The sequence below is a fragment of the Gymnoscopelus microlampas genome (genome assembly GCF_963454915.1).
Source record: "Gymnoscopelus microlampas genome assembly, chromosome: 16".
NCBI classification, from domain to species: Eukaryota; Metazoa; Chordata; class Actinopteri; order Myctophiformes; family Myctophidae; genus Gymnoscopelus; species Gymnoscopelus microlampas.
This window is the reverse complement of record NC_139953.1, coordinates 19,738,163-19,763,988: the sequence shown is the minus strand read 5'-3', so window position 1 is coordinate 19,763,988 and position 25,826 is coordinate 19,738,163. Positions and strand designations below refer to the sequence as shown.

The window sequence follows — 25,826 nt, the reverse complement described above, 5'->3', positions numbered from 1 at the left end:
TTCTATTTAAACTATTTTTTAAATGTAGGAAACAAAAAAAGACACTGTTTGGGAAACAGTGCCTCACAGTATGTGTCCAGTTGGTTAAACCTGAGAGTTAAACTAACACTGAGGATTTTACTGTGTATCAGCAGTGAGCTGCAGATGGCCTGTTAGGGCCTATATAGGAGGCTGTTGGTAAGAGAGACAGACAGCAGAAGAATGAATTAGATAGTGGAAAAGGACACATGAAAGGCAGAAGAAAATGGGAGAAATGGCGCTGAGAGAAAGAGACGGAGGGAGAGAGAGCAGGAGATAAGGAGCAAGAAAGACAAGGAGAACCCAAGAGAGGCCGAGTCAAATGAAGCGATAGAAGAGAAATGAACGGCTGCAAGGAAGGAGCTACGTGAGAGAGAGAGAGAGAGAGAGAGAGAGAGAGAGAGAGAGAGAGAGAGAGAGAGAGAGAGAGAGAGAGAGAGAAATCAAAGCAGGCAGAGCTTCATGAAGTAAAACCCAATATCATCACTGATCAAGCTACTTTGCAGGCACTTTGTTCCTGTCAGCTTGACAGAGGCCAACCGCCACTTAGCCTGCAGTTCCACCCTCAGGCAGACGCCATGTCGTGGCATCATTTAAAATATTCAATGTGGGGGGTGAAAGGATCAATTTAATAATCGATTAATCGTACTACAGTGCAACTTAAAATATCTTAGTTTAATCATTCAGCCGAAAAAAACGAAATGACAGAATACGATTTTAGTAATAGAATAACTGGTTTGGTTGTGTTTTGTGATAAAACTAAAATTCAATTAATTGTGCAGCAATACTGTCTGCTCTGCATTCAGATTATGCATTATAATGATTTTGTACTTTATTACCTACAGTATTGACCATCACTTTACGGAATTGCACAGATTATTGGAATAATAAATTTGAATATAATCCTATGTTAAAACTGGCTAATGGGAGGGCGGGCTGGCTGGCGGACCACAGCCACGTCACTCTGACTCAGACATAACCATAAGCAAACCCGATATGCCCATATATAGGTAGGACCACGGCCACGCCACTCTGACTTAGACATAACAATAAACAAACCTGATACACCCATTTATAGGCATGTCACACAATGACCATGCCTACTTACATGTACTGCTACTTACATGTACTGTAAGTTACTTGGAATGTGTGTGGGTGTGTGTGTGTGTGTGTGTGTGTGTGTGTGTGTGTGTGTGTGTGTGTGTGTGTGTGTGTGCATGCGTGCGTGTCCCCTACCTGACCAGTGGCCGGTGGTGGCCCCAGTGCGATCGGTACAGGAGTTGCTGACGGGCAGGAAGACAGTCTCCCAGCCCCCGGTGGCGTAGCGCCAGTTGTGGGACTCCAGGATGAGAGTGCGCTGGGTGCCGTACGCGATCATGAAGCAGTAGACCACATGGTGCAGCTGGCAGCCGTAGCCACAGCCCTTATTGATGTTACACACCAGCTTCCGTGCCTTGCTGCAGTCAGGGGGATTCTGGGTGGGGAGAGAAGGACATGGTGGTAAGGGGGAGTGGGGTTCGGCAGAAGGCGGGAAGTTGAGAACATTTGAACATTTTTTATCGTTTGACCTTCCTATTGCGTCTCTGGAAGGCACACTCTCCTCTGCACAGTAAAATCCTCAGTGTAAATTTAACTCTGAACGTGTACAAATGTAACCAAAGCTACCAGTCTCTCCTCGATGCCAACCTTTCTCTTTCATGCTCTACCTGATGCCCCTCCATGTCTCTTTGTGTCATAAATTCAATATACAGACAGATAGAGAGGGCGGGTGTACCGCATGGAAGACAGGAGGAAAAGGAAGGGAGTCTTCTTCCTTCCTTAAAAAAAAACAACAATAACAAAAACGAAGTGGAAACCAGCAGTGTGACTCATGCTGCGTTCTCAATGAGACGCGATGAGAGCGAGCGTTGCGCTCCGCAAGCCTCCAACGCACATCAACTCTTGTGCCAACTCATCTTCCTAAACAGCAATTACTGGCTGATGGGAGTGTTTTCCTCATTAGACTACCACAGCTGTAGCTAGCTCATGGTAATCAGGCTGTGCGACGACACCCATCGGCTAATGCTGCCGCACGTGCTAGCGACAGAGTGTAGAAGACAATGAGATGCATCGTACCCTTCCATGTACCAAAGCGTTGTTATTAGCGTTATTATCACCACCATTGAATGGTGTAAAAAAAAAACATAATGGTCGCCTGTGCCAACAAAGCAAGTCACTCGGGTATTTTCTTTGAGGAGTTAGCTGAATGATTTTGACTCTAAAGCATGGTGTGCTGACAGAGGTTAACAATCCACAATGGCGTTTTGGACAAAAAAATATTTTACAAATGAAAAAAATAAATAAAGGACTTGTTGAAAGGCTGCTTTCCCAGAAGTGGAGCTGAGAGACAGAGTTTTAAAAAAGGCACACAAAAAAGAGAGAGGGGGAGGGAGGCAAACAGCTAAAGCGGAGCGGAGGGGAGGGTAAGCTTCATTTGGAGTCTTGGGCTAGTAATGACGAGAGTGGAATGATGCCGGAGCGCCCAGAGACCTGGTTCAAGGATAATGACAGCAGAGGGGAGCACAAAGACAGCGCATAAGTGCCACTCTGTAGGTTAAGTGGCTGTTTAAATGGTGTGCATTGTGAGTATGAAACACAGAGGCGGTCGCATAGTGACTCATTTTGGAGAGAGGGCCCACCGCATGTTTGCAGAGGGTGTGTGTGTGTGTGTGTGTGTGTGTGTGTGTGTGTGTGTGTGTGTGTGTGTGTGTGTGTGTGTGTGTGTATATACGTGTATTACTATACTTGTGAGGGTCAAATGTCCCTACAAGTACAGTGGACTTTGTGAGGACCATCTTCCTGGTCCACACAAGAGAATACGGTGTCTTATGGGTAAAAAAAAAAGATTTTTAGAGTTACCATAGCTTTACAATTAGGAACATATTTTGACTGGGGTTAGAATTAATATAAATGATTCAGAAGTTAGTTTTAGGGGTTAGAGTTGGAGTTATGCCTGATTTATACTCATTAGCGCACCGCTGCGATGCGTTGTGATCTTGTAGATCTGCTATCTTCGGCTTTAGGTAATAAATGTTCAATTAATTGTAAAAATTGCATTCAGAAGATCTCGGTCCTAAAATGTTGATGTCCTCCCAAGTATAGTTATACAAACGTGTGTGTGTGTGTGTGTGTGTGTGTGTGTGTGTGTGTGTGTGTGTGTGTGTGTGTGTGTATGTGTGTGCGTGTGTGTGCGCGCGCGCGTGTATGTGTAGCCCGAGAACAATGAGACATGACAAATGGCGGAGCGCGCCGGTTCAAGTCCAGATAATTATCAGCCAACAGGTGCAGAAGTTCCACATGATGCACACAACACGGACAGAGGAGGAAACAAAGTCACACACCGTTCCTTTTCTAAAGGGAAGGATCAATGTGAAGGCTTACAATGCTAAAAGATAAAGAGAGAATAAAAACGAACGCTGCTAGGACCGGTTGTTTTCTAGTTAATGTGAGAGAGGCGAAGAGAGCCCATTGTTAGCGGCAGACAATAGTAGCCACCACTGTACGTGTGAGTCTGTGAGAGGGAGCGAGAGAGCGAAGGAGAGATACAGACAAACAGATGATCTCTCCGCCTGTGAGTGAGCACATCAATCTCCAGACTGTGTTTATATATGTGTACACGTGAGCATATCCATCACCAACGCACAGGTGTGGGAATCCATCTGTGCACGAGACTGTCACATTTACTGTGCATGCGTACACGGCGCTTGTGCATGTGCCCTTGTGTCTTTTCTTTTCCTTTTTTTTTTGGGCATTACCGCAGGTGAGCGTGCGTGCATTGAAGCACGCACGCGCATGTGTGTGTGCAGGGGTGATGAATTAGTGATGGCGGCCAGTGGAGCAGTGTGATCCCTCAGTGGCGGTGACAGCAGCTGTTAGCGGGGCTGGTCTCCGCCCAGCCAGACTGACTGGCCGCTCTCTTCATCAAACACGCCGCCTCATTAATGCTGCAGCCAGCGCCGCCGTGCCGCCGCTGCTCAGGCCCCACCCCCCTGGGGCCCCGCCACACCGGAGCAAAGAGACAGGGGCTCGAGGGGTTCAGATAGGTCTGGGCAATTAAAAATCTAGTGAAACCGATATTTTGTTATAATACATTTTTGACGGGGATAACAGCGAAGTCCAACATTTACATGTCGGAATGTGGGTGTTTCGTCAAAATGTGGGCGTTTCGCGCAACCTTTTTGATGATCGGCTCTGATGGTCTGAAGGACAGCCAATGACATGACAGAACTTCTTGTCCCATGCCTGGAAGGGCAAGCGTCACATATCCCACAATCCAGTAGATAGCGGTATAATGCTGCAACAAAATTATTGCTACGTACAAAAACAACTTGCACGATATATCATTATATCATCTGAGTGACGCATTATTTTACATGGGATGTACCTTCTTATAGTTCTACTTGAATGTTGATATGAAATAATAATCCTGCTAGTGTTTCAGTAGCGTGAGTGTGAAAAAAAAGGCACTAGTTGCGGGTGTCTAGATACCAAGGATGACGTTACTGACATGCGAAAATTGTTGCTACAATGTTACGTTGGCTGCGCAATCACGTATCAAAGACCATCAGCGCACACTGATTTGGCACACTGATTTGGAATGGAACAACATATTGTTGTTCCATTATTATTACAACTCAAGACAATGTCAGGAACACATGCAGTCAAACTTTATTATTCACTCTTAACACTCTTAACACATTACTTTTAAGAGTGACTTTTAAGAATGACTTAATTAATGAATCCGCCACAGCCAGCGTTTTTACTGAGACCCACAGAATTTCTTTTTCAAAGAAGATGTAAACAACAGATGTCTGGGGAGAGGACCGCGAACCGCGATCTTCCGTTCTTTAGTTATCGGCAGTTGAATATAGCTTGTTTTCACCAAAAACGCAATCTGGGAAAAGAAATCAGAGATAAATGTGATAGTGTTAGTCCGGACAAGCTGGAATTTGTTTAGATCACGGGATTTCCGGGTGTATTCTTCTTCGGGAGTTCCAGGATCAGTCACAGGTTGTGGAAAAGCACCCTCTATCGTAATCACTGAAAACACTAACTGACGTCTATAGACGTCCACGGCAGTCAAGCGTTGGATTTGAAATGACTTCTATAGACATCAATAGCAGTCAATGTGTTAACTCTGACAAGTGACTCTCCTATCTCCCAAAGCCCCATAGACCACAGCGCTCCCTTGAGGCACCTAAGTACCATTACAGCTGAATTGAAGTGTACTCGGGTATGGAATAAACATTACTAATGTGAATTCTGGCCAGCGGGGGAGGGCTATTGTACTCGATAACGGTTCAAAATTACGAATGGAGAGTAAAGGAGGCAAAGGAATTATCGGTATGTGTGCCTGCTTTTGCCTGTGTGACACCACGTTTTCATGAATTTGTATGCATGGGTACTATGTGCATGTGTGTGTGTCTGCATGTGTCCATATGAACTCACACACTTATATAATTTTGTGTGTAAGGTTCTATTTTTTATTTTTTTTAAAGCAAACATGTGTAACTCAAATCTTTGCTTCTGGGGGGGGGGTGGGTCCCTGGAACAAAGCATTCTGAGATGGGGGTCCGTGGCCAAATACATGTTAGTTTTGTTTTCATAGTTTTGGGGATCCTTGACATGAAAAAGATTGAGAACCACTTACATAGTAACATAAGTTTTTTCAAAAAACAGTTAGAATTTAGAAGACATTTTGTAGAATCGGCCTCAGGTCTCATTTTCCTCTCCCACTGGAGGCCTGGCGGCACGGCACACACTTTAAAAACCACACTGGTATACAGTATGTGTTTGTGTGAGTGTATGTGTGTGCATGTGTGTGCGTGTGTGTGCATGTGTGTGTGCGTGCGTAGCATATTGATTAGAGGACATCTTCTCACTCTGTGTGATCACACTTCTCACCTGTGCCTCTTCCAAGCCGACTCTGACAGTTATGACTGGTGCAAATGAGACAAGCAGGCGTGTGAGCGCACGTTGGTGCCTAATGCTCGCTATGCAGTGTGTGCGCGAGACAAGGGTTTGTGTGTGTGTGTGTGTGTGTGTGTGTGTGTGTGTGTGTGTGTGTGTGTGTGTGTGTGTGTGTGTGTGTGTGTGTGTGTGGACTGCTGGAGAGGTAGGAGGTGAGAGTGTGGGTGGACAGGTGTATGTGTACGTGCGCAAAATGTGTAGCGCATGTTTGTGTGCAGAGCGGAGAAAGGAAAGGGCAGGTACCGTGTGGGTGGACAGTTGTCAACTCTCTTGTTGGCGTGATTGTGTGTGTGCGTTTGTTTTGTGTACATACGCTCAGTATGCGTGTGTCTCTATTGTTTGTATGCATGTATGTATATGTGTGTGTGTGAGAGTTTACTCTCCAAGCAAGTTAACACGGAGGATTTGACTGTGTGTGTATGTGTGTGTGCGTGTGCGTGTGCGTGTGCGTGTGTGTGTGTGTGTGTGTGTGTGTAGGAGGTTCTGTCGGTACCTGTAGGTAGGTGATTCGATTCTGGACCAGATCCGATAAGTCCTTGGCCTCCTTTACTCTCCATTCGCCGACTCCGTCAGCCTGGCTGAGGTAGTACAAGTCTGTCATGATGGACCTACACACACACACACACACACACACACACACACACACACACAGACACAAATACGGAGTCAAATCCTCCGTGTTAACTTGCTTGGAGAGTAAACTCTCACACACACACATATACATACATGCATACAAACAATATAGACACACGCATACTGAGCGTATGTACACAAAACAAACGCACAGGACATTTGGTGCACACATAAACCATCAACACACAGGTTAATTTGTGACACTGTTTAAATATCTAAGAACGCAAATAGTGTCATCTTAAGCCTGTGTAGCCATTACTGCAGAGACTGCATTGGCTTGATATTTATGTGGGGGTTTTCGGACAGGCCTGTCATCTGGATGTTGTTGTGTTGTTGCCAGCAGAAACTTTTCTGAAACATGTTTGTTGCTGCCAAAGATCTGGGCGATGTTCCAAAACCTCTGATATGAACATCCCAAGGGCTGTGATTGGTCCCTCACACTCACACACAGACTTTATTACTCACTTACTTGACCCTAATCAGTCACATCTTGTATGAGTGACTCTTTGCACATGCATAACACATCAGTAACACTAGAACACACACACACACACACACACACACACACACACACACACACACACACACACACACACACACACACACACACACACACACACATTCAACATCTATGGCTATTAGATAATCATTAGTCATAGTCGTATGTGAAGCCACAGTGTGTGTGTGTGAGTGTGAGTGTGAGTGTGAGTGTGTGTGTGTGTGTGTGTGTGTGTGTGTGTGTGTGTGTGTGTGTGTGTGTGTGTGTGTGAACGGATGTCAGACAGGGGAGCCATGCCCAGCATCTGTGGGTAGGAAAACCAAACCTCACCGGCCACAAAACTACGTTAGAGGGAATCAACAGACAGCCCCTGAGGGCTCTGACAGCGAAAAGAAGTGGGGGCATTCTTTATGTATAGTGTGTGTGTGTGTGTGTGTGTGTGTGTGTGTGTGTGTGTGTGTGTGTGTGTGTGTGTGTGTGTGTGTGTGTGTGTGTGCGCGCGCGCATGTTCATCCATATGTGTGTATACATTGTGTGTGTGAGGCTTGTGGCTTGGCAGGAGCTACGGTCATTGTGGCTGCTGTGAGCAGTGGGCTTGGCTGCGCTGCACAATTGCAGTACAGGTTACCCTGCTCCAATAGACCGACTGCTAAGCAATCGGCTGGACTGATAAACAGCTAGTATTTATTTTGTTGAAACAATATGCATATCTTTCCGGTGCACACTGCAGGCTATGTTGACAAGAACAGGAAGAGATTTTGGAGCTCTGGCTCCAAAAATCATCAGATTATTTAATGTGAAAAATTCTCGATATTCCAATGAAAGTGCATGGGCGAGTTGTCAAAATCAAGCCAGTTTGTCTAACATCCGATGGGAGGCGGAGCTTGGCGATCGGTCTATTGGAGACAGTGGTGGAAGTTGTACTCAGATGTTTTACTTAAGTCAAAGTAGCAATACCACAATATAAAAAATACTCTGTAACAAGTAAAAGGCCTGTATTCAACATTTTACTTGAGTAAAAGTACAAGTATTGGCATCAAATCAAGTACCAAAGTAAAAAAAGTAATTGTAGTGGAGTAAAAAGTAGGCCTATAATATTGGCCTCTGAGATGTAGTGGAGTAGAATTCTAAAGCAGTGGTTTTCAACCCTTTTAATATCAAGGTCCACTATTTATTCGGCATTTGAGCCACGGACCACCATTTGATGAGATTTAGCCTCTCAGACCCAAGACTTACGGTAGAATATTTTGTTAGCGTTGGATAAGATTTTGACCACGATTCCATGCTGTGTATTGATGTGGTACCATAGGAGAGATAACAGGCAAACGTTGATGAAAATAACAACTCTTTAATTAAGTAATGCAGATGTTTAACAACAATTTAACTCTTGAGAGTGTAAAATGAACCCAAATGGACCCATACGGGTCCATCTGACCACTTAACTCTCGGCTGTGGTCAGATGGGTGGGCCACGTGAATTTTCAGAGCATGTTATGATCAATCAATCAATTGTAAATCCACTTTTCAAGGTTTTAAAGAAAAAAGTAAAATAATATGACGTTAATATATATTTTTTTTTACATAATATATCTTTTCAATATTCGTTTTATATTATCATCAAAATCTAAGAATTGCTTGCAATATCCTCACGGTCCACCACTGAGCCCCGGCCCACAGGTTGAGAATCACTGCCTTAAGGCCGATGCATAGACCGTACTACACTTTCAAAGACAAAATAAATTTGGTTCAGCTTGGTTCCGACTACAATATGACATCATTCAGAGGTTCGGGGGGGGGGGGGGGGGGGGCAACATCTCGGCGGCTGTTCAGTCCGCCGAGATATTGTAGCATCCTGAACTCAGTTCGGCGTTCAGCATTGTTTACTCATTCATTCAGCCCAGCTTCAAGTTCATTCTGTCGGCAGTGAAGCCAGGGAAAACTGCGGTAGTTTGGAAGAGACACAAGCCAACTTCCAGGAGGAACAAACACCTCTGAAATCTCTGGCTGGTGACCATTTATGAACACAATAGGTATCCTATCGTTAGAAAGGGAAAACCTCTATACCTCCGGCACAAATTCCCCACAGCGCGCCGCGGTCGCAATAGCCAGGTATTAATTTAACCATCTGTTCCATTTCCAGCAGTGCTGCTGGCTGTAGTGTTATTACAGCCTACACACTGCATGGACGAAAGTTTATAAGCTGCCAAATAACGAGCCATCTCTATTCTCTACATCTCCGGCCCCCGCTCCCCTGCGCTCTGTCTAGGGACAAGGAGGGTCATTCTGACCACCGCTATGTGTCAATCTGTGTTTTTTTTTAGCAGTGGCTCTCTAAGCAGACTTGCTAAGACTGGTCTCCGGTCTCCGTCATATAGGGTCTCCACTCGCCACCAGCGGCGCGAGCCGTGAGCATGAGCCACATTAGTATGAAATGACTTTTATAGAGCCGAAATAAAATCGGGTACCCCTCCCGAACCGATTTGATTTCGGCTTTAAAATTGTAGTAAGCGTCGGCTACCCTTGTCCTAAATGGCATACAATATGTGTCCATTTGGCTACATGTATACACTCTTTGAGTTACAAATTCATAAACAAACACAGCATTTTACAGTGTACAGTATCTGCAATGCAATAGTGCGGTCTAGCCATCACCAATTCGGGACTCCTGAATCGCTGCCCTCCACACTCTCCTATCTAACATCAGGGTCTTGAGCTCTACAGTGTTGTTAGCTAAGCTGTCTCGTAGGTGGTGCGATTCTTGCCTTTCCTGGCTTTGCCCTGGGTTGGCTCCCATAGTGTCAGTTTGCTTGCCTCTGGTTTCGGGTGCCTGACGCGGTGCCCTGTCAACCTCATCCTTCTCTCTCTGACTTTGTCTGTGACCCGTGGTATGTCCCCATAGAGGAACACATTTCTGATGTGGTCACAGTGGCCCGACACCTAGTGCCATTCGCACAGTATCTAGTTTCACAGTGGGAATGAAACTCCTAATCATGGGTGGGTAACTGGCACAGCATGGCAGTGTTGGTGTCATGTTAGTGCCATGCTGTGCCAGTTAACCCATTGAGACGGGGAAAAGCTCCCGTCATTTTAGATTTTAACCTCTTTAACCATTATTTTATACTTTGGCTATTCAAAAATAGCAGATATACAACCTCATAGCGCGGCACCGAGTGCCTCACTATGAGCTTGTAGACCTGCTATTCTTGAAAAATCATGAACATTTGTGCACATCTTTGAAAATAACATTTGTAACTCAACTCTTTGTTTCTGGGGGTCCCTGGAACAAAATATTTTGAGATGGGAGTCCACAACCAAATACATTTTGGGGGTCCTTGACATGAAAAAGTTTGAGAACCACTGATGTTTGAGAACCAATGAATTGAATGGGTTAATCTGCCAGAGGAATGAGATCTGTAACCCTGACATTCTCAGTGGACTGCATCACACCATTCACACTCTCCTCGTCTATCCTGTTGAATAAAGCCAGTGTTTGTCTTTGGGCTACTCAAAAGATTTCTACAAAATGTATTTTGTCTGATTCATAAAATAATTTAAATCTGAAAACTATTATTACACACAAAATATTGTATATAACATATGTTTTAAATACAACCAATCACCAATATACCTCAGCCTGGCCTGAATCATTTTTTTTCTTTTTTTACTTGGCTTGAAGGAAAATCATTATTAATATATTTTTTTACATGGCCTGAGGCATTTTGGAATATGAAAGCCAAAAATAGATTTGAAAAATAGATAAGAGGTTGAAATGTACACTTGAAAACAAGGCCAAACAAGGATAACCTGTAAAAAAACACTTTAAAATAGCCAAGAGAGAAACATCGAATATTCAGCCCTATCAGGAAGAATGCTTTGTACTGGTCAAGGGGCTGAAAAAACTACGTAGCCGGAGTACACTATTAAAGAAAGTTTGATAACAACTACAGAAAGCCAATGAGAATAAGGTCATCACAGTATTGCCAAAGTTGTTCAGTTTTTGTTTAGGATTTACTACCCCTGAGGACATGCTGTAATTGATGCGGTTAAAAGATCATGTATAAGTCACTTATAATGGCATAATAATAAGGATGATAACGTTAATGAGATTATGTACAAGGGCCATGAAATTTGGAAAATACTGTACACAAAATCCCACTGATTTCCATTGGCTCGGATGTTCTTCAATGACCTCCTTCTTTTTTAAAGAACTTTTACTACGACGTCAATAACATTTAACCAAAGCAGCGAAGCGACTATTTCTCAGATAAAATACAGTATTTCAACGCTCAATAGCTTCTCGCTTGCTATAGGGATTGAAATAATGCGTTGTGCGTGGTGTCACACACCAGAAATAGCAGATCTACAAGCTCACAGTGTTGCAGCACGTGAGCTTGTAGATATGCTATTTTCCACCTGCGCACAACCAAGTATGACTCAGGCTTATGTGCCGCTCGTGTGAAAGTGTATGTACGCGTGCGTGAGTGTATGGGGTGAGGAATCTGTCGATGGATAGCTGCTCAGACAGCCAGGGCTGAGACAATGGAGCATGTAAGCCACTTCGGCAGGATTACAATGGAACACTTGGCCAACTGACACCAAGCATTTCTTCTCTCACTTGCGTGGAGGCCAGCCAAACAGCTGGCAGCATGGGTGTGGCTTTGACCTTTGACATTTTCTCCCCTGGCAAACCCTGTTGTTACTTGCTGCTGTGAGTGCTTTGTTTACTTTTTTATTGATCATTTTCTTCTGCACCGCTATTTTATTCTCTTAACTTTCTGTTTTATTTTAACTTCCTATTATTTTTTAAAATGTATTTTAAATATAATTTTAATAATACTCATCATCATCATAATAATGTGCTTTCTTTTGTGTTAATGCTCTGTCTTATCGTCTTAATGCTTCATGTTTTGAGTAAAGCACATTGAATTACCTTGTTGAAAAGTGCTTTCCTTTCCTTCTTTAATACGTGGGACAGTCACAGTAAACACATATTTTTCTTTGTTGTATTTGTTATAGTCGTGGTGTGGAGTTGGAACGATTTTTAAAACTACATCTTTATAGTTCTATAGTTATAATGATTGTACGTTGAACGGCCCTTTTTTATGTAGGGAGAGATAGGGTAAAGTCAGTAATCTTTACACACTGCACGCTCCCACACCAGCAAACATTCCTCCATCTTTCACCTACAGTAAAATGCCCTGTAAAAATAAAGACGGTTACTGCAGTCTTGGCCAAATGTATTTCTTTGTGGAAAAGGAGATTTCTTGCTGTATTCTTTCTCTTTTAAATTAAACGTTGCGGCCCTTGAGCCGTTGCTTCTGTGCTCTTTGGCCCGAGTCCATTTAGAACCTATTGGTGGTCTACATGCACATCAAGTGGATGTATAATAAGATGACGGACAATCAAAAGAACATGCTCAGACGGTACACTGTGAAAACCTGAGCACTCTCTGAGTAAAAATACTGTATGTAGTGTCAGTTTACTGAGGCTATGATGTCAGTAGCCTGCAGTCTGCATACATGAAGCCTATGGCTGCGTATCGTTGCTGTCGGGCAGAAACCTCATATCTCCATTTTCAACAGTTTTTTTCATAAATCAATGCCCTACTTCGTCATGACTACAGTGTCACACAAAAGCATTAAACAAAGATAGCCGATCTACAAGCTCACAACGTGTCACGATGCGACGAATTGTGAAAGGGAAAGTGGTTTAAGTCTGTCTGTGGATTTGATAAATATTGAACCAATGAAAAGTATTAACAAGAGCTTGTGACTAAATAATAACTACATTGGATCCATTGTTTCACAGGTTCTTTTTGCATTTTCCTGAAAAGTGTGTGTGAAAAGTTTTGGACTGGACTTTTCCACCCGACAGTGACGATATAGTACATATTTCCCACCTTCGACAAGTGAAAATAAGAAACAAAGTGTGTTTTGCTGTGTAGACACATCTTCTATCTGGTGTAAATTGGCGTTAATTAACGTTACAAATGTCCTGTGTTAACAATTACAGGACGTCATCCTGAAAAGTTATCTCACTAGGGCTTATATTAGTCAAAAAGAACTTTCATTCTAACTAAAATGCAATGCTAGTGTATGTCAACTCAAGTAAAAATCATAATCAACAAAAAACACTGTCAAACATTGCCACAGATGTAATGCTTTTCATCATTTCAGCCTCATAATAGTAATAATAATAATAGTAATAGTAATGGGCAAGTTTATTTGGCTTCAGTCACAAAAAAGAGCCATTTGTTTGCAAGCGACCCACCGCTATAAATAATTAATGCCCGATGCCACAAATTGGAGTGGGTTGTCATAATGTGGAACTTTCCACTTTGATGGGACATTAGTGTGTGCTGCTGATGATATACTGTATATATTTGACATGAGCCCAAAAGGCGCTGCATGTGTGCCAACCTCTCCTGATGTCCCAGGTCCTGGAGCAACGTGTCTGCGTACTTCTGCCTCTCGCCAGCCTCCACGTTGGCCAGCTTCTTCACCTCGCTGCGCACAAAGTACCAGAGCTCCTTGACGCCATTCTCCACCCTCCTTCGCAGCTCCTCTTGATTGGGACCGGGGCCTGCAGGGTTTAGGTAACGGGAGAGGACAACCATGAAACCTTACAAAGAAGCACCAAAGGAGGAGGCACTTGAGGTACAACAGTGACCTACAAATGGAATCACTGAAACCAGAACTTTATCCTCAAAGCAGCTTCAAAGTAGAGTAGAGAGAGGAGGAAAGAATGTGGAGCATGGGAACACGGCAGCATGTTTACGTGACTACTGTGTCGCCACCTATTGGCATTAGTGATGGCTTCGGGATGTGGCCATTAAAATATTTCTCTTTCTCTATCGGAGTGTCCCTGGGTGTTACATTGACCTCATTAAGAAGCATTTGATGACTGTTTTCGTGGCTCTTGGCTCTCTTTCATGTGTTTTTCTTTTTTGTCACAATGTTCTGACAACAGGACGGAACTCTACACCCCGCCCCAGCTAAACAATGTCGAGCGACCCATGTGGTTAGCTCTAGTTTCTGTTCAAAACAAAAAACGCTAGGAAAGGAAGGATGGCCTGAAATGAGAGGAGGAGGAAAACCGTTTTTTTAAACCTTATCTTACACTCTCTTTCTTTTCTTCTCGCTTTCTCTCTTGTTCCCTCTGTGGAAAACGCCGGCGGGTATTTTTAGCCTTTTCTTCCCCTGCGGCAAAGATGGAAAGGCTGACCCTGTGCTACCCTCCACGCTCACTTGTCCTTCTTATTTTCCATTCTCTCTCTCTCTCTTTCCTCCATTCTGCCACCGGGGCATTCACACCCTCTTCCATTCCATTCACACGTTGCACCCGCCAACCTGACAGCTTTCCCTGCCCATCTAACCCAAGAGTTAGAGTGGTGCGCGCACGCACGCACGCACGCACGCACGCACGCACGCACGCACGCACGCACGCACACACACACACACACACACACACACACACACACACACACACACACACACACACACACACACACACACACACACACACACACACTCATCATGGCGGTCATCATCACTGCTAGCTAGCGTACAATTAGCGTGAACAGAGCCTGGACAGTGTCTTGGCTGCAGGTGAAAATATCCACACCACCACCCTCGGCGGCTTTATGCCCATACACAGCCAACCCCATCCCACTGCCCCCACCCCCCATCCTCTCTACCGGGCTTGATGCTCCAAGCCTTCCCATGCCCTTCGAGCGGTGTGATTGCCCCCTTGTCCTGCTTACCATCCCCGGTGAGCCTCTGGAAGCTGTGGATCTGCTGCTTGGCTCTGGTCAGCTGGTCCTCCAGGGATCGCAGTCTCCCTGCAGCCAGGGATCCGGCCTCTGCCTGGCCCTCTGGTATCCTGACGAGGGAAGAGAGAGGAAAACAGTGAGAGGGGAAGAAGGGTGTGAATGTTGAGCGAGCATGACAGGAAAAGTCACAGGAGCATGTACTACATAGAGCTGCCATCACCGTGCATAATCTGGCATCTGCCATACATTCATGCCACGTTGACCACGGTGGCCCGTCTTTTCTCAAACTATGTAAACTCACACGGAAAACAAATGTTTTCACACTACGCACGTGGCTCTGAAACAACTAATTGCTGGATCATTCCTTGTGCCTTGTTTGTCAGTGAGCTCTTCTAACGGTGTTTGTGTAGCTACAGTATTTGTAGGCGACTTGATTAAATGTGAGCATGCATGACAGCGCTCCGTGCTCACAAGCATAGTATTCGGTAATCTTAGTAAATATGCGGCTGGAAATCTTGCAAAGCCTAATTGCTAATTACAGTTTGAATGATGTTTGGGCCGCCTTTCAACCCATTTAATGTACTCCCCATAAACGGGATTCATTGTGAGCTATTCCCTAATGCGTGTTTGTAAACTAATGACTGCTACAATGGTAGATTTTCACAGGGTTTTTGTCCATTAGGACTACGTGATGAATGGGAATCGGCAGCATGCACACAATTTGGTCTCAGTAACTCGTTCATTAAATAGACCTTGGCAACGAGTGAAATTAAGATGCACAGTCACACAAACACAGTCTCACGGATAAGACCACTTCAGCCAAGGAAGTGAAAAAATAAGAGGAACTGCTTTTGACATTGACAAAGGCACTACCCCCTCTATACTGTACACGAGGATATTAGAAATGGACGACATGCAAATGCACAGCAGCATCGGCATGGCACTAAAAGGCCATGCTAATGAGTCATCAATGCATGCAAACTCAATTTGCTCCCTGAGTGAGGAATGTTAGGCGAGCATGAAGGTCTTTTTTTAAAGTCATGTTTCTTGTTATCTATAAGTATTATTAATATTTATATTTGTATAGCTTCCACCCCATATACAGTAGGTGTGTAGATTCATGCACTTCATGGATAAAATGATGAATCCATTATATTAATCCAATGATAGTTGCAGACCTAATAATGTACTAGTACAATGTATACGCTAGCAACGACTAGCAGGAAATAGGACAGATGATATTTTAACTGCTGCATTATGTAACACTTTGTAATAGACAAGAGGAAACCCATCAATACGTAAGGCTCATATACTCTTGTTTTCTATTCAAGGTGAAATCTGAGGCATGTCCATTTCAATGGTCTGACCTGGATCTTTACGAGACAGACCCAGTTGTACTCCTCTTCTTCATGTACAAGCCTCTCTCTATCCGTTCTCACCGCTCCAGACAATATCAGACACGATCTCCCAATGGCCACACCCTGACCTGACAGTCACCCTATCAGACAGGAAGCAGGCCTCCTGCCTCGGTGACATCATTTCCCACGAGAGTTCTGTGACGGTAAAGGTAATATGAAGAAGAGAGGAGACTTCCTTGACACGAGTGCAGAAAATCGGTTCTACGTACGGTATAACACATCTAGCGGGATAATACTGGGGCCTTTCACCTGCATTAACCTGTGAGCACTGTTAGTATACTAATACAGGCTAATCAGCACAGACACGCCGCCGAGGCCTAGCTAACATGCTCCAAAGAGACATTTAAACGCCAACTGCCGAGACAGCTGCCGGCACAGTCTCCAAGCACAAACATTTCCAACCAACAGACGCAGATATAAAGTGATTACAAACATTCAGAGCAGCGGAATCAAAAGCCACAAAGACAGGGGAGGGAGTGGCAAACAGCACAAAAGGAATACACAAAGGATCTCTGGTGATGTGTCCAACAGAACTTCGAAAAGTAAACGCTGAGACTCGACAAGGCAGCTGCGTTGTTCTAAATTGCCATAATCAAATGAAACAGGAGAGGTGCATCTGTACCAGATGAGAAATGTCACACTGTGGGGCGCCTGCTGGCCTAGTGGTCCAGGCGCATACCACATACGCTGGTAATCCAGTTTGACAGCGTGTCGCGGGTTCGACTCCCGATCCCGACGACCTTTGCTGTGTGTCACCACCCCACCCCATTTCCTGTCAGCCTACTTTCCTATCAATAAAGGCAGAAAAAGCCCCAAAAATATCCTTTAAAAAAAAATTTCACACTGTGGGGTGGTAGGAAAGGATGGAAAAAAGAAATTCTGCCAAATGAAGGACAAGCTTGGAGTCTGCGGGCCACACCACCCCTCAACCCTCCAAACCCCCCTGTGGCACTGGGTGCTGAGGTGGAAAACAGTGTAAACTTCCACATGTAAGGCTGTTCCCTCAGTAGTGCTGACCCTGCTGTCCTCTCCCCCCTCGCCTCCGCTGCGCACCCTAACCCGTGGAGGGCACCTGGAGATCAGAGCTGGACGGGGGCGGTTTGGATAGCAGGGCAGTGAGGGCACAAGGGGAGGCTGGTTCTGCATACATATATCTCTGTGGTAATATTCTGCATACTTGTTGGTTGTTAGAACTTCAAAGGAAGCCCATAAACTGACCTGGGAAGCCATACATATGGATGGAAATGTAAAGTGCGCTGGGATCTGCAGATGAAAGTGTGAGACATAAATGCAATTTGCCTTTACATGAAGCAGGGACATTGATTAAAGATCCATGTAGTGTGTGTGTGTGTGTGTGTGTGTGTGTGTGTGTGTGTGTGTGTGTGTGTGTGTGTGTGTGTGTGTGTGTGTGTGTGTGTGTGTGTGTGTGTGTGTGTGTGTGTGTGTGTGTGTGTGTGTGTGTGTGTGTGTGTGCATGCATTTGTTCATGCTTGTGCGTCACAGCACAGTGGTTTTATACGATGTAAAGTACACAAACAAGGCGTAAGTGTTCCAGTTTTTCCTGGGTATTAAGCAAATACGGAAATGCATGACCATTTGACTCCAATAAGTCAAGCTAATAAACAGCAGGAAATAGCAGCTGGTAGGAGGTGTGTGTAAACACTTGGAACAAGCTGCATTAAACCTAAATGAAAACCTGATTATGTTAGGCTGAGTGTGAGCAGATAAGCTCCAAAAAGGGACAGAGAGAAAAAAAGGGGATATTTGTAGTGATCCCAGAGGGCAAAACACTTCTCTGCATTTGACCCATCCTATTAGGAGCAGTGTGCTTGTCCATGTGAGTGCACACTCCGCACAGGGAGCAATTAGGTATCGAACCGTGGGCCGTCCGATTCCCAGACGGCTGCTCTGCCTCCTGAGCGAATGCCACCCAATGGAGAATGAAGAATGACAGACGATGACAAGAAGTGACACTGTAATCATTATATATACAGTACACACAATGCACTATTGTCGAACTGTGAATAATGCTATATGATCGACTGTGTACACGGGGACTGTTAGTGGCTGCTTAATGTGCAAACATTAACAGGCCACTCGCCCAGGCAAACCCCAAGTAGCCTGATAGTGACTGTGACTGGTGCTTGCATGCCTTAATGCCTTAGCGCGTCCACAGTGCCGGCAGCTCTGCCCTGAAGCCCAGCTTGACAGAGATGTCCTGCCCATAGACAGCTTCCACAATGGGGCTAGTGTGTGTGGCAGCAGGCCTCCCTTCTCTGGACCCTGAGAGACGGCCGGGTCGATGGGAGTTCAGGTCTGGATGTGCCAGTGGCATCTGCTCCAAGGAGCCAAGCTGGGCTAATGGCATCACAGAGTAAAATGAGTCCTCGCACACTGTCACCTCACCAGAGGTAGAAAAAGTATTCACATTTTTGAAAAGTAAAAGTAGCAGTACCACATTGTAGCTCTGTTAGAAGTAAAAGTCTGGTATTCAAAATGTTACTTTTCTTTTTTTTTGCTCGTTACCCCCTTTTTCTCCACAATTAAGTCGTTATGCCAATTCATTCCTCCCCACAGACATTCCTGTGTTGTTACTGCTGTGTTGTTACTGCTATATACTACTGACCTGCCAGTGAAGAGTCCCCACCGGGAGGTCGTACAGCCTTCACCCTACTCCTCCCGCCCAACACTCCCCGCTGACAGGTGCCACCACAGCCCGTAGGATTACATGCAGTGATAATTATCACCCTCCCCCCCTGGCTTCCCTCCCATTAACACCGAGATGTAGTGGAGTGAAGTACAAAGTATTGAAAAATGAGGGGAAAAGTGCCTCAGAATTCTTCTGAAGCACAGTACTTGAGTAAATATAGTTAGTTACTTTCCATCACTGTCACGGCAAGACAAGGACCTCGCCGTTCCATTCTCCAGACTCCGAGCTCTTTGACACACAGGAACTACTGTTTGTTTACAGTGCATTTAGCCGATGCTCATATTATCCAAAGTGACAAACAGCAGCAAGCTTGAGCTTAAATTGCTATGTTGTTGTCATAACAAGCAAGTGATTGTAATGGGGTAAAGCTACATGTGCCAAGACAATAAATGTAATGAATACTTCTGTGCGCCTTGAATATAATGGAGCACATGAATAGTGTTGCTAGGTAAAGGAACAAGTTCAAGGGAAGGGAAAATCCCTGAGCACAGTAGAGGTTCTAGTTTCCAGAGATAAGCACTAATGTGGGAGGACAATGTGTGCAAATGAAGGTTGGCAATAGCATAAATAGATAAGACATTAAAACTATGTTAACCTATTATGCCCTATGCCTGGTTGCCCTCAGTGGAGGGTCAGCAGACACATGAAAATAAATGTTTTTCAAACACACACACACACACACACACACACACACACACACACACACACACACACACACACACACACACACACACACACACACACACACACACACACACACACACACACACACACACACACACACACACACACACACACACACCTGGAGAAAAGTTCTGCTATTCTTCAGAGACAATTGTTTTTCAGCTGCTCTTTGCTGGAGGGGTTTGTGTTGCTCCACCCTTCTCTTTAAAACACCACAAAAGGTGTTCTATTGGATTCAAGTCAGGGGACATACAGTACTTGGTCAGGTCATAAGTTTTCACTTTTTTCTTCTTCAGAAACTCTTCTGTGACTTTGCCATTGTGCTTTGGATCGTTATTATCGTGCTGGAATATTCCACTTCTGCAAAGCTTGACTGGGAGTCAATTTGTCAGCCGGTGTTGGTATATCCACAGGCATTCATGGTGCCATCTATAAATGTCATCTCCCCGTTCCAGCAGCTTTTGCACTCATGAAGCCCTCTGTCTCTAGAGTGGCGACAGAGTGTGCCAAGGTTGATCTTGGGCTAAATGCCCAGAGAACCGATGTTATCACCTACAACATCCTCCCGAACCATCCAACCCAACAACAAGAAGAGGCACTGTGCTGAAAGAAGTCAATGACTTCAAATATCTGGGCTCATGGGTCAACTTGACAACACAAGACCTTAAATTGAGGAAGGCGCTCGCATGGAGGGCTCTGAACGGCATGGCCAGTGTGTGGAAGTCCAATCTTCCTTGACATAACTAGCTCAGCTTCTTCTCTCAGACTGTATAATCCATTTTCCTATGACTGTGAATGCTGGACCCTGAAGCCTGCCCTGCAGAGGTCCCTGGATGGGTGATACACCATCACCCATCCGAGTGCTGTGTGCAGTACTCAACATAAACCGGAACAAGCATGTTACCAAGAAGCATCTGTATGGGCACCTAAGGCTGGTAACCACCAGGGTTGAGTGGGAAGACAGATTCCAGGAGAATGAGGCTGGCCAGTCACTTCCCAGCCAGTAAACTGTAAGCTACACCTCTATTAGACCCCACGTTGTTTTTATTTGGACAGACAGACAGAGCTGCTGTCATTTACATTCCTGGCCTGATTAGTGTTCCCAGTCTGGCCCTGTACAAAAGTAATTGACACAAGCAATAACAATCAGCCTTTACCCCCATTTCCCTGTGTCATTTCACACACACACACACACACACACACACACACACACACACACACACACACACACACGCACGCGCGCACACATACACGCGCACACATACACGCGCACACACACACGGTATGGTTGTGCCTCCTGGCAGAGATTTGTGCTTCACTGAGCGCACCTTCCTACATAGTTCTTCCTTCTCCCTGAGCTGGCACTCACAAACAACACTTAGCATTTGTTTTACCTGCAGTGGGTAGCAGATGGGTGGGGTTTGCCGCATCAGGTCAGTTTAGCGCAACACAGCCTTGCGGGGACTGTCTACGCAGAAAGAAAGACATCCAAACAAACTGAAAAATACTTTGAAATCCAATATGGCAGAGTTCTGGACCTGTGCCATGTGGCGTTCTCTGCAGCTCATCTCCTTACCATCCTCATCCTCCACCGCCCAACCCCCCCACCACTCTCTCTCTCTCTCTCTCTCAACTTTCAGCATGGTGCAGTCCTTCGACCCATCCATCATTCGTCCCTCCTCGCCGCCTACCACTGCATCGCTCCTTGCCTCCCTTCCATCCATCCCTTGTGCCTGGTGGGGATCGATCGGCACCTCATCGCTCAGGCCGGCTGTCACTCTCACCCTTCTCCCCCCCCCCTCCTTCTCCCCGCTGTCACATGGTGGATTCGGTGTGTGTGTCATCTCTCTCGGTAGGGAGCATGCGGCGCCCTGCCCCGAGGTGACTGACAGGGGCGGAGCCGGGGCGGGCTGATCCGGTTCGACCTGGGCTCTCACCTCTCATTAACGCTGCACTGTGATTGGTGGCCTGCTGTCTGTTGCTCAGATCAGCCAGCGATGGCCCGGATAAGTGACACTGAATCTGGACTAGAATCTGCCGGCGATGTGCTCATCTCTGTTACCAAACTGCAGACCAGTGGGGTCGACAGACTGAATGACTGACTGATTGAATTTATTTGACAATTTGACATTAGATGACTATTGACGGACGGTTGGCCTAAAGCACAAAAGGAAAATAAATGGGATGTTAGGCCACCTCAATGGAGACATGACGTATTACCACTGGGGTTCCTTTATGTCCAAGGGACAAGAGATGGCCTACAGATAATAACTATTCAATCGTTATAGTTCAGTTCACACTGAGGTCACTCGTACCATAAAGCCACATGTGAAGCATGATGTGTCAGATAAAATCATCCAACCTACTGTACCACCATATTTTATAGTAATATTATTCAAAAATATTCAATGCAATGTTCATGAAGGCTGCAACTCAACTCGGTCTCAGAGAAGAGTGAATATATTATGAAGTATATGCTCTCTGTATACATCTTAAGGATCGGTGCAAGGACTGTGCAAATTGGGGCAGAGGCATACAGCGAGTGCGTTATGTCGATCGGTGAGCCCGGGACGTTCCTCCGGATGGAGTCTGGCCCAGATCCACCATTCTGTCAGCAGTTTGGTGGTGGAGCGAGGGAGAAAATGGAACGAGAGGTGGAGAAGAGGAGTGAGAGAATGGGTGGAGGGAGAGGAGGGTATGGCAGAGTGGGGGGTGGGATGAACGGTTAAGGACCTTGGCTGGGGATGACGGGCAGCTCCCTAACAGCCTCTTTGTGGCTATTAGAGCTCTGATGCACAGATAAGAGACATGACTGGAGGCCTCTCTTGGGCCTCATTTCTGAAAGACTCACATCACACACACAGTACACACACACACGCACACACGCACACGCACACGCACACGCACACGCACACACACACACAGTACACACACACAGTACACACACACACAAAATCCCTCACAGTGTGGATGGTTTCCAAAGCTTAAAAAAACGCAACACGGCAGTTGGCTGCTTTTGGCATGCCGTACCGGATAATTAGCTAAAGCTTAGCGGGACTTGGGAAGGCCGTGCTGTTACGACACTATAGCGCCGCCCCCGGTAAACAACGGTGGAGGCCTCGGTCCCAAGCACATACTGTACAACGGCTGAATCCGGCACCAAGCCACAAGCATGCAGGGTGATGGGGACCCATCTGGACCCTGGCCGTCCGAAAGCAAAACTAGTTTTCTCTTTTTTTATCCCGTGAATTCCGTCTTTGTTTCCGAGCCAATGCTGAATAATTACAAAAGCAAGGGATTTTAATGGGAGACCAGCTGTCTTCACGCTGTATGGATGTACTGTACTGTGTGTGTTTGCCTGTGTTGACAAGGGCCCCAGTTCAAAGTGAATTGAATAGAGCAGTAGCAACAGCCGGATCTAAAGCATTTGGTTCCACACAAGAATATGGCTTGCACAGAACACACACACACACAGACACAGACACACACACACACACACACACACACACACACACACACACACACACACACACACACACACACACACACACACACACACACACACACACACACACACACACACACACACACACACACACACACACACACACACACACGTGAGTATACAGATAAAAGCATGATCCGCTCCTCTCTCTCTTTCATAAAACACATCCATCACACACACACAACTTCCTCTACTGTGTTTTACCTGAGGGACTCAGCCATGCGTCGTAGGTCTTCATTCTGCTGTTTGAGTCTCTCCAGCTTGGCCAGGATCTTGGAGAGCTCTCGGCTGGATCGCTCTGGATGCTCGCTGTCCCTCACCAGGTGACCCCCGATGTAGAAGAGCAGCGTGCCCCAGGCCAGCAGCACCAGGGTAATCCAACGCCACGAACCCGCCCAGGGCCGCATGGTTCAACTGACGGTGTTCGATGCTCGGCCGGAGTGCCCGCCCGCCCACCCACCCCCCCACCTCCCAGACTCCGCCTTCCCTGCCCTACGCGCGCACACACGCTCTCGCGTGCCTCCGTCACAACGAGCGTGACAGCGTGTGCAACAGTGCTGCCCTTGGCATTGGCATGATTGGTCCTGGTGTGGCAGATGAGTGACTGGTAGATGAGAGGCTGATGTTTGTGTGTGTGTGTGTGTGTGTGTGTGTGTGTGTGTGTGTGTGTCTGGGAGGTGTGGGGGATAGGATGGGGTGACGGGCGTTTCTCAGGTAAACCTCGGTGCAGGAGAGTTACTTCTGGCCTGCATACTTAGACATCGGTGTGATGTGCTTTATACGAGCTGCACACCCCGGCCCGCTGGAGGTCTTCGGACTTAGTAGCCCTTCCCACTTCCGAGACGTATGCTGAACGTGACTGGTGACTTTTTCCCCCGCCCCCCCTGGTGTCTCAGTTCCCTATTGGCCGACCTTGCCGCATCCCTCTGGGCTGTTGCCCCGTCACTTCCTGTCAGGCCCGCTGGTTTCTTCTACTTCAGTTGTAGCCTCTGTAAACAAATAAAAAGGAAAGACAGGTATCAGGAGTCAGTCCTTCACATACAGAAGAGGGACTTTTTGGTGGTATCACAAATCAGTTAGTTTGCCAGTCAGCCAAAGGGAAGCAAACAAACAAAGAAAAAAACATGTAGCCAGCTAGCGAACTTGACAAGACAGATAAAACCTCTTCCTGCAGAGCTGTGCAGAGTGCAGTGTCAGACATGCCTCAGACAATGCCAAGGAGGGACACAGCGCTCGCGCGCACACACACACACACACACACACACACACACACACACACACACACACACACACACACACACACACACACACACACACACACACACACACACACACACGCATTTACAGTCCTCGAGATATAATGCCACACCAACGCTGTCCAACGCAGTCCAGGGAGGTTTCCACTTCCATGTTTCCTCACTTTCTTGCATATGCGCATACTGTAACACACGCACCCGTGCTCTCAGGCACGCACTCACGTGCACACGCGTGCACACACATATCAAGTTCCATCAAACTTTTCTTCCGGCTAAATCTCTCTCATACAGGCACACTCGTACACAAATTTGTAGACATAAACATGAAAACTTCATCTTGTACTTGTGCTCGCATACATCAATAACTGCCAAATGTATTCCCCTTGTTCCTCCTTTTTCCAAGAATCAATGAAAACAAATACGCATAGATACAAACTCACAGGTGGCATGTACAACAAACCTATCATCTGTTATTCCCCGACCACACCACAGTACTGCATCCTTTCGTTTATCATTTGATTGATCAATACCATATTAACAAGATCATTAACAGTAGGCGCTCGGGTAGCGCAGTGGTAAGTCCCTGCCCACCACAACGGAGGTTGTGGGTTTGAATCCACCGTAGTGCATCCGGCTTTGTCGGGCGTCTATGCGAACACAATTGGCATGTTCAGGGGAGGGTAGCCGGGCGGGGAGGGTGATATTTGTCACTGCATGTATTCCTACGGGCGGCACCTATTGGGCGGGAGGAGTAGGACAAAAGCTCTACGTCCTTGGATAACACATAAAGGCCCAAGGGGGCTTGTTTCTTCTCAATTCATCAGTAATACATACAATACAATACACATACTATACAAAATATTTTGGAATAAAACTCAGTAGAATCATAATATTTACAGAGAAAGGAGGGGTGGGGCGGGGGGCAGAGGATTCTATTATCAAGGTGTTCAAGGAATTAAACTATGCTCACTTGTATTTTAAGGACAGGAATTATTTTACTACAATGCCAGATGTTAACAACATCTAATGAGTTTGCTCAATGACGGCAAACCCCTCACCGCCTCGGGGTGAGGCATGTGACATTGTCAAGGTGATTTGGTTGAGCTCAGTGGAACCGGAAGGGGGCCAGGGTAGGTGGGCGACCAAATCCCTTGATCATCACTTCCTCCTTCATCCCCAAAAGCAACAAGCAGCAGGGGAGAGACAGGAGCGGACGTGTGCCGGCTTTATTAGCCAACCTTGGTCTGACGGATCAAGGATGGCAGGTGTGTCTGTGTCGGTGTGTGTATGTGTCTGTATGTGTATGCGTACACACTCACAGCAT

At 45.9% G+C, this 25,826-nt stretch overlaps 1 protein-coding gene across 1 annotated transcript in view; it reads right to left on the bottom strand.

Annotated features, from left to right (window-relative positions):
- fut8b (fucosyltransferase 8b (alpha (1,6) fucosyltransferase)) overlaps window positions 1-23,674 on the bottom strand; it is a 41,930-nt gene extending 18,256 nt beyond the window's left edge. Inside the window, exons 1-5 of the mRNA XM_084083131.1 lie at window positions 23,451-23,674; window positions 14,921-15,039; window positions 13,578-13,740; window positions 6,521-6,635; window positions 1,255-1,492 (exon numbers count right to left, since the gene is read on the bottom strand). Coding sequence (XP_083939257.1) covers window positions 1,255-1,492; window positions 6,521-6,635; window positions 13,578-13,740; window positions 14,921-15,039; window positions 23,451-23,653 — 838 coding nt within the window. The 5' untranslated portion in view covers window positions 23,654-23,674. The remainder of the gene's footprint in view (window positions 1-1,254; window positions 1,493-6,520; window positions 6,636-13,577; window positions 13,741-14,920; window positions 15,040-23,450) is intronic.
- Between the last annotated feature and the right edge of the window lie 2,152 nt (window positions 23,675-25,826).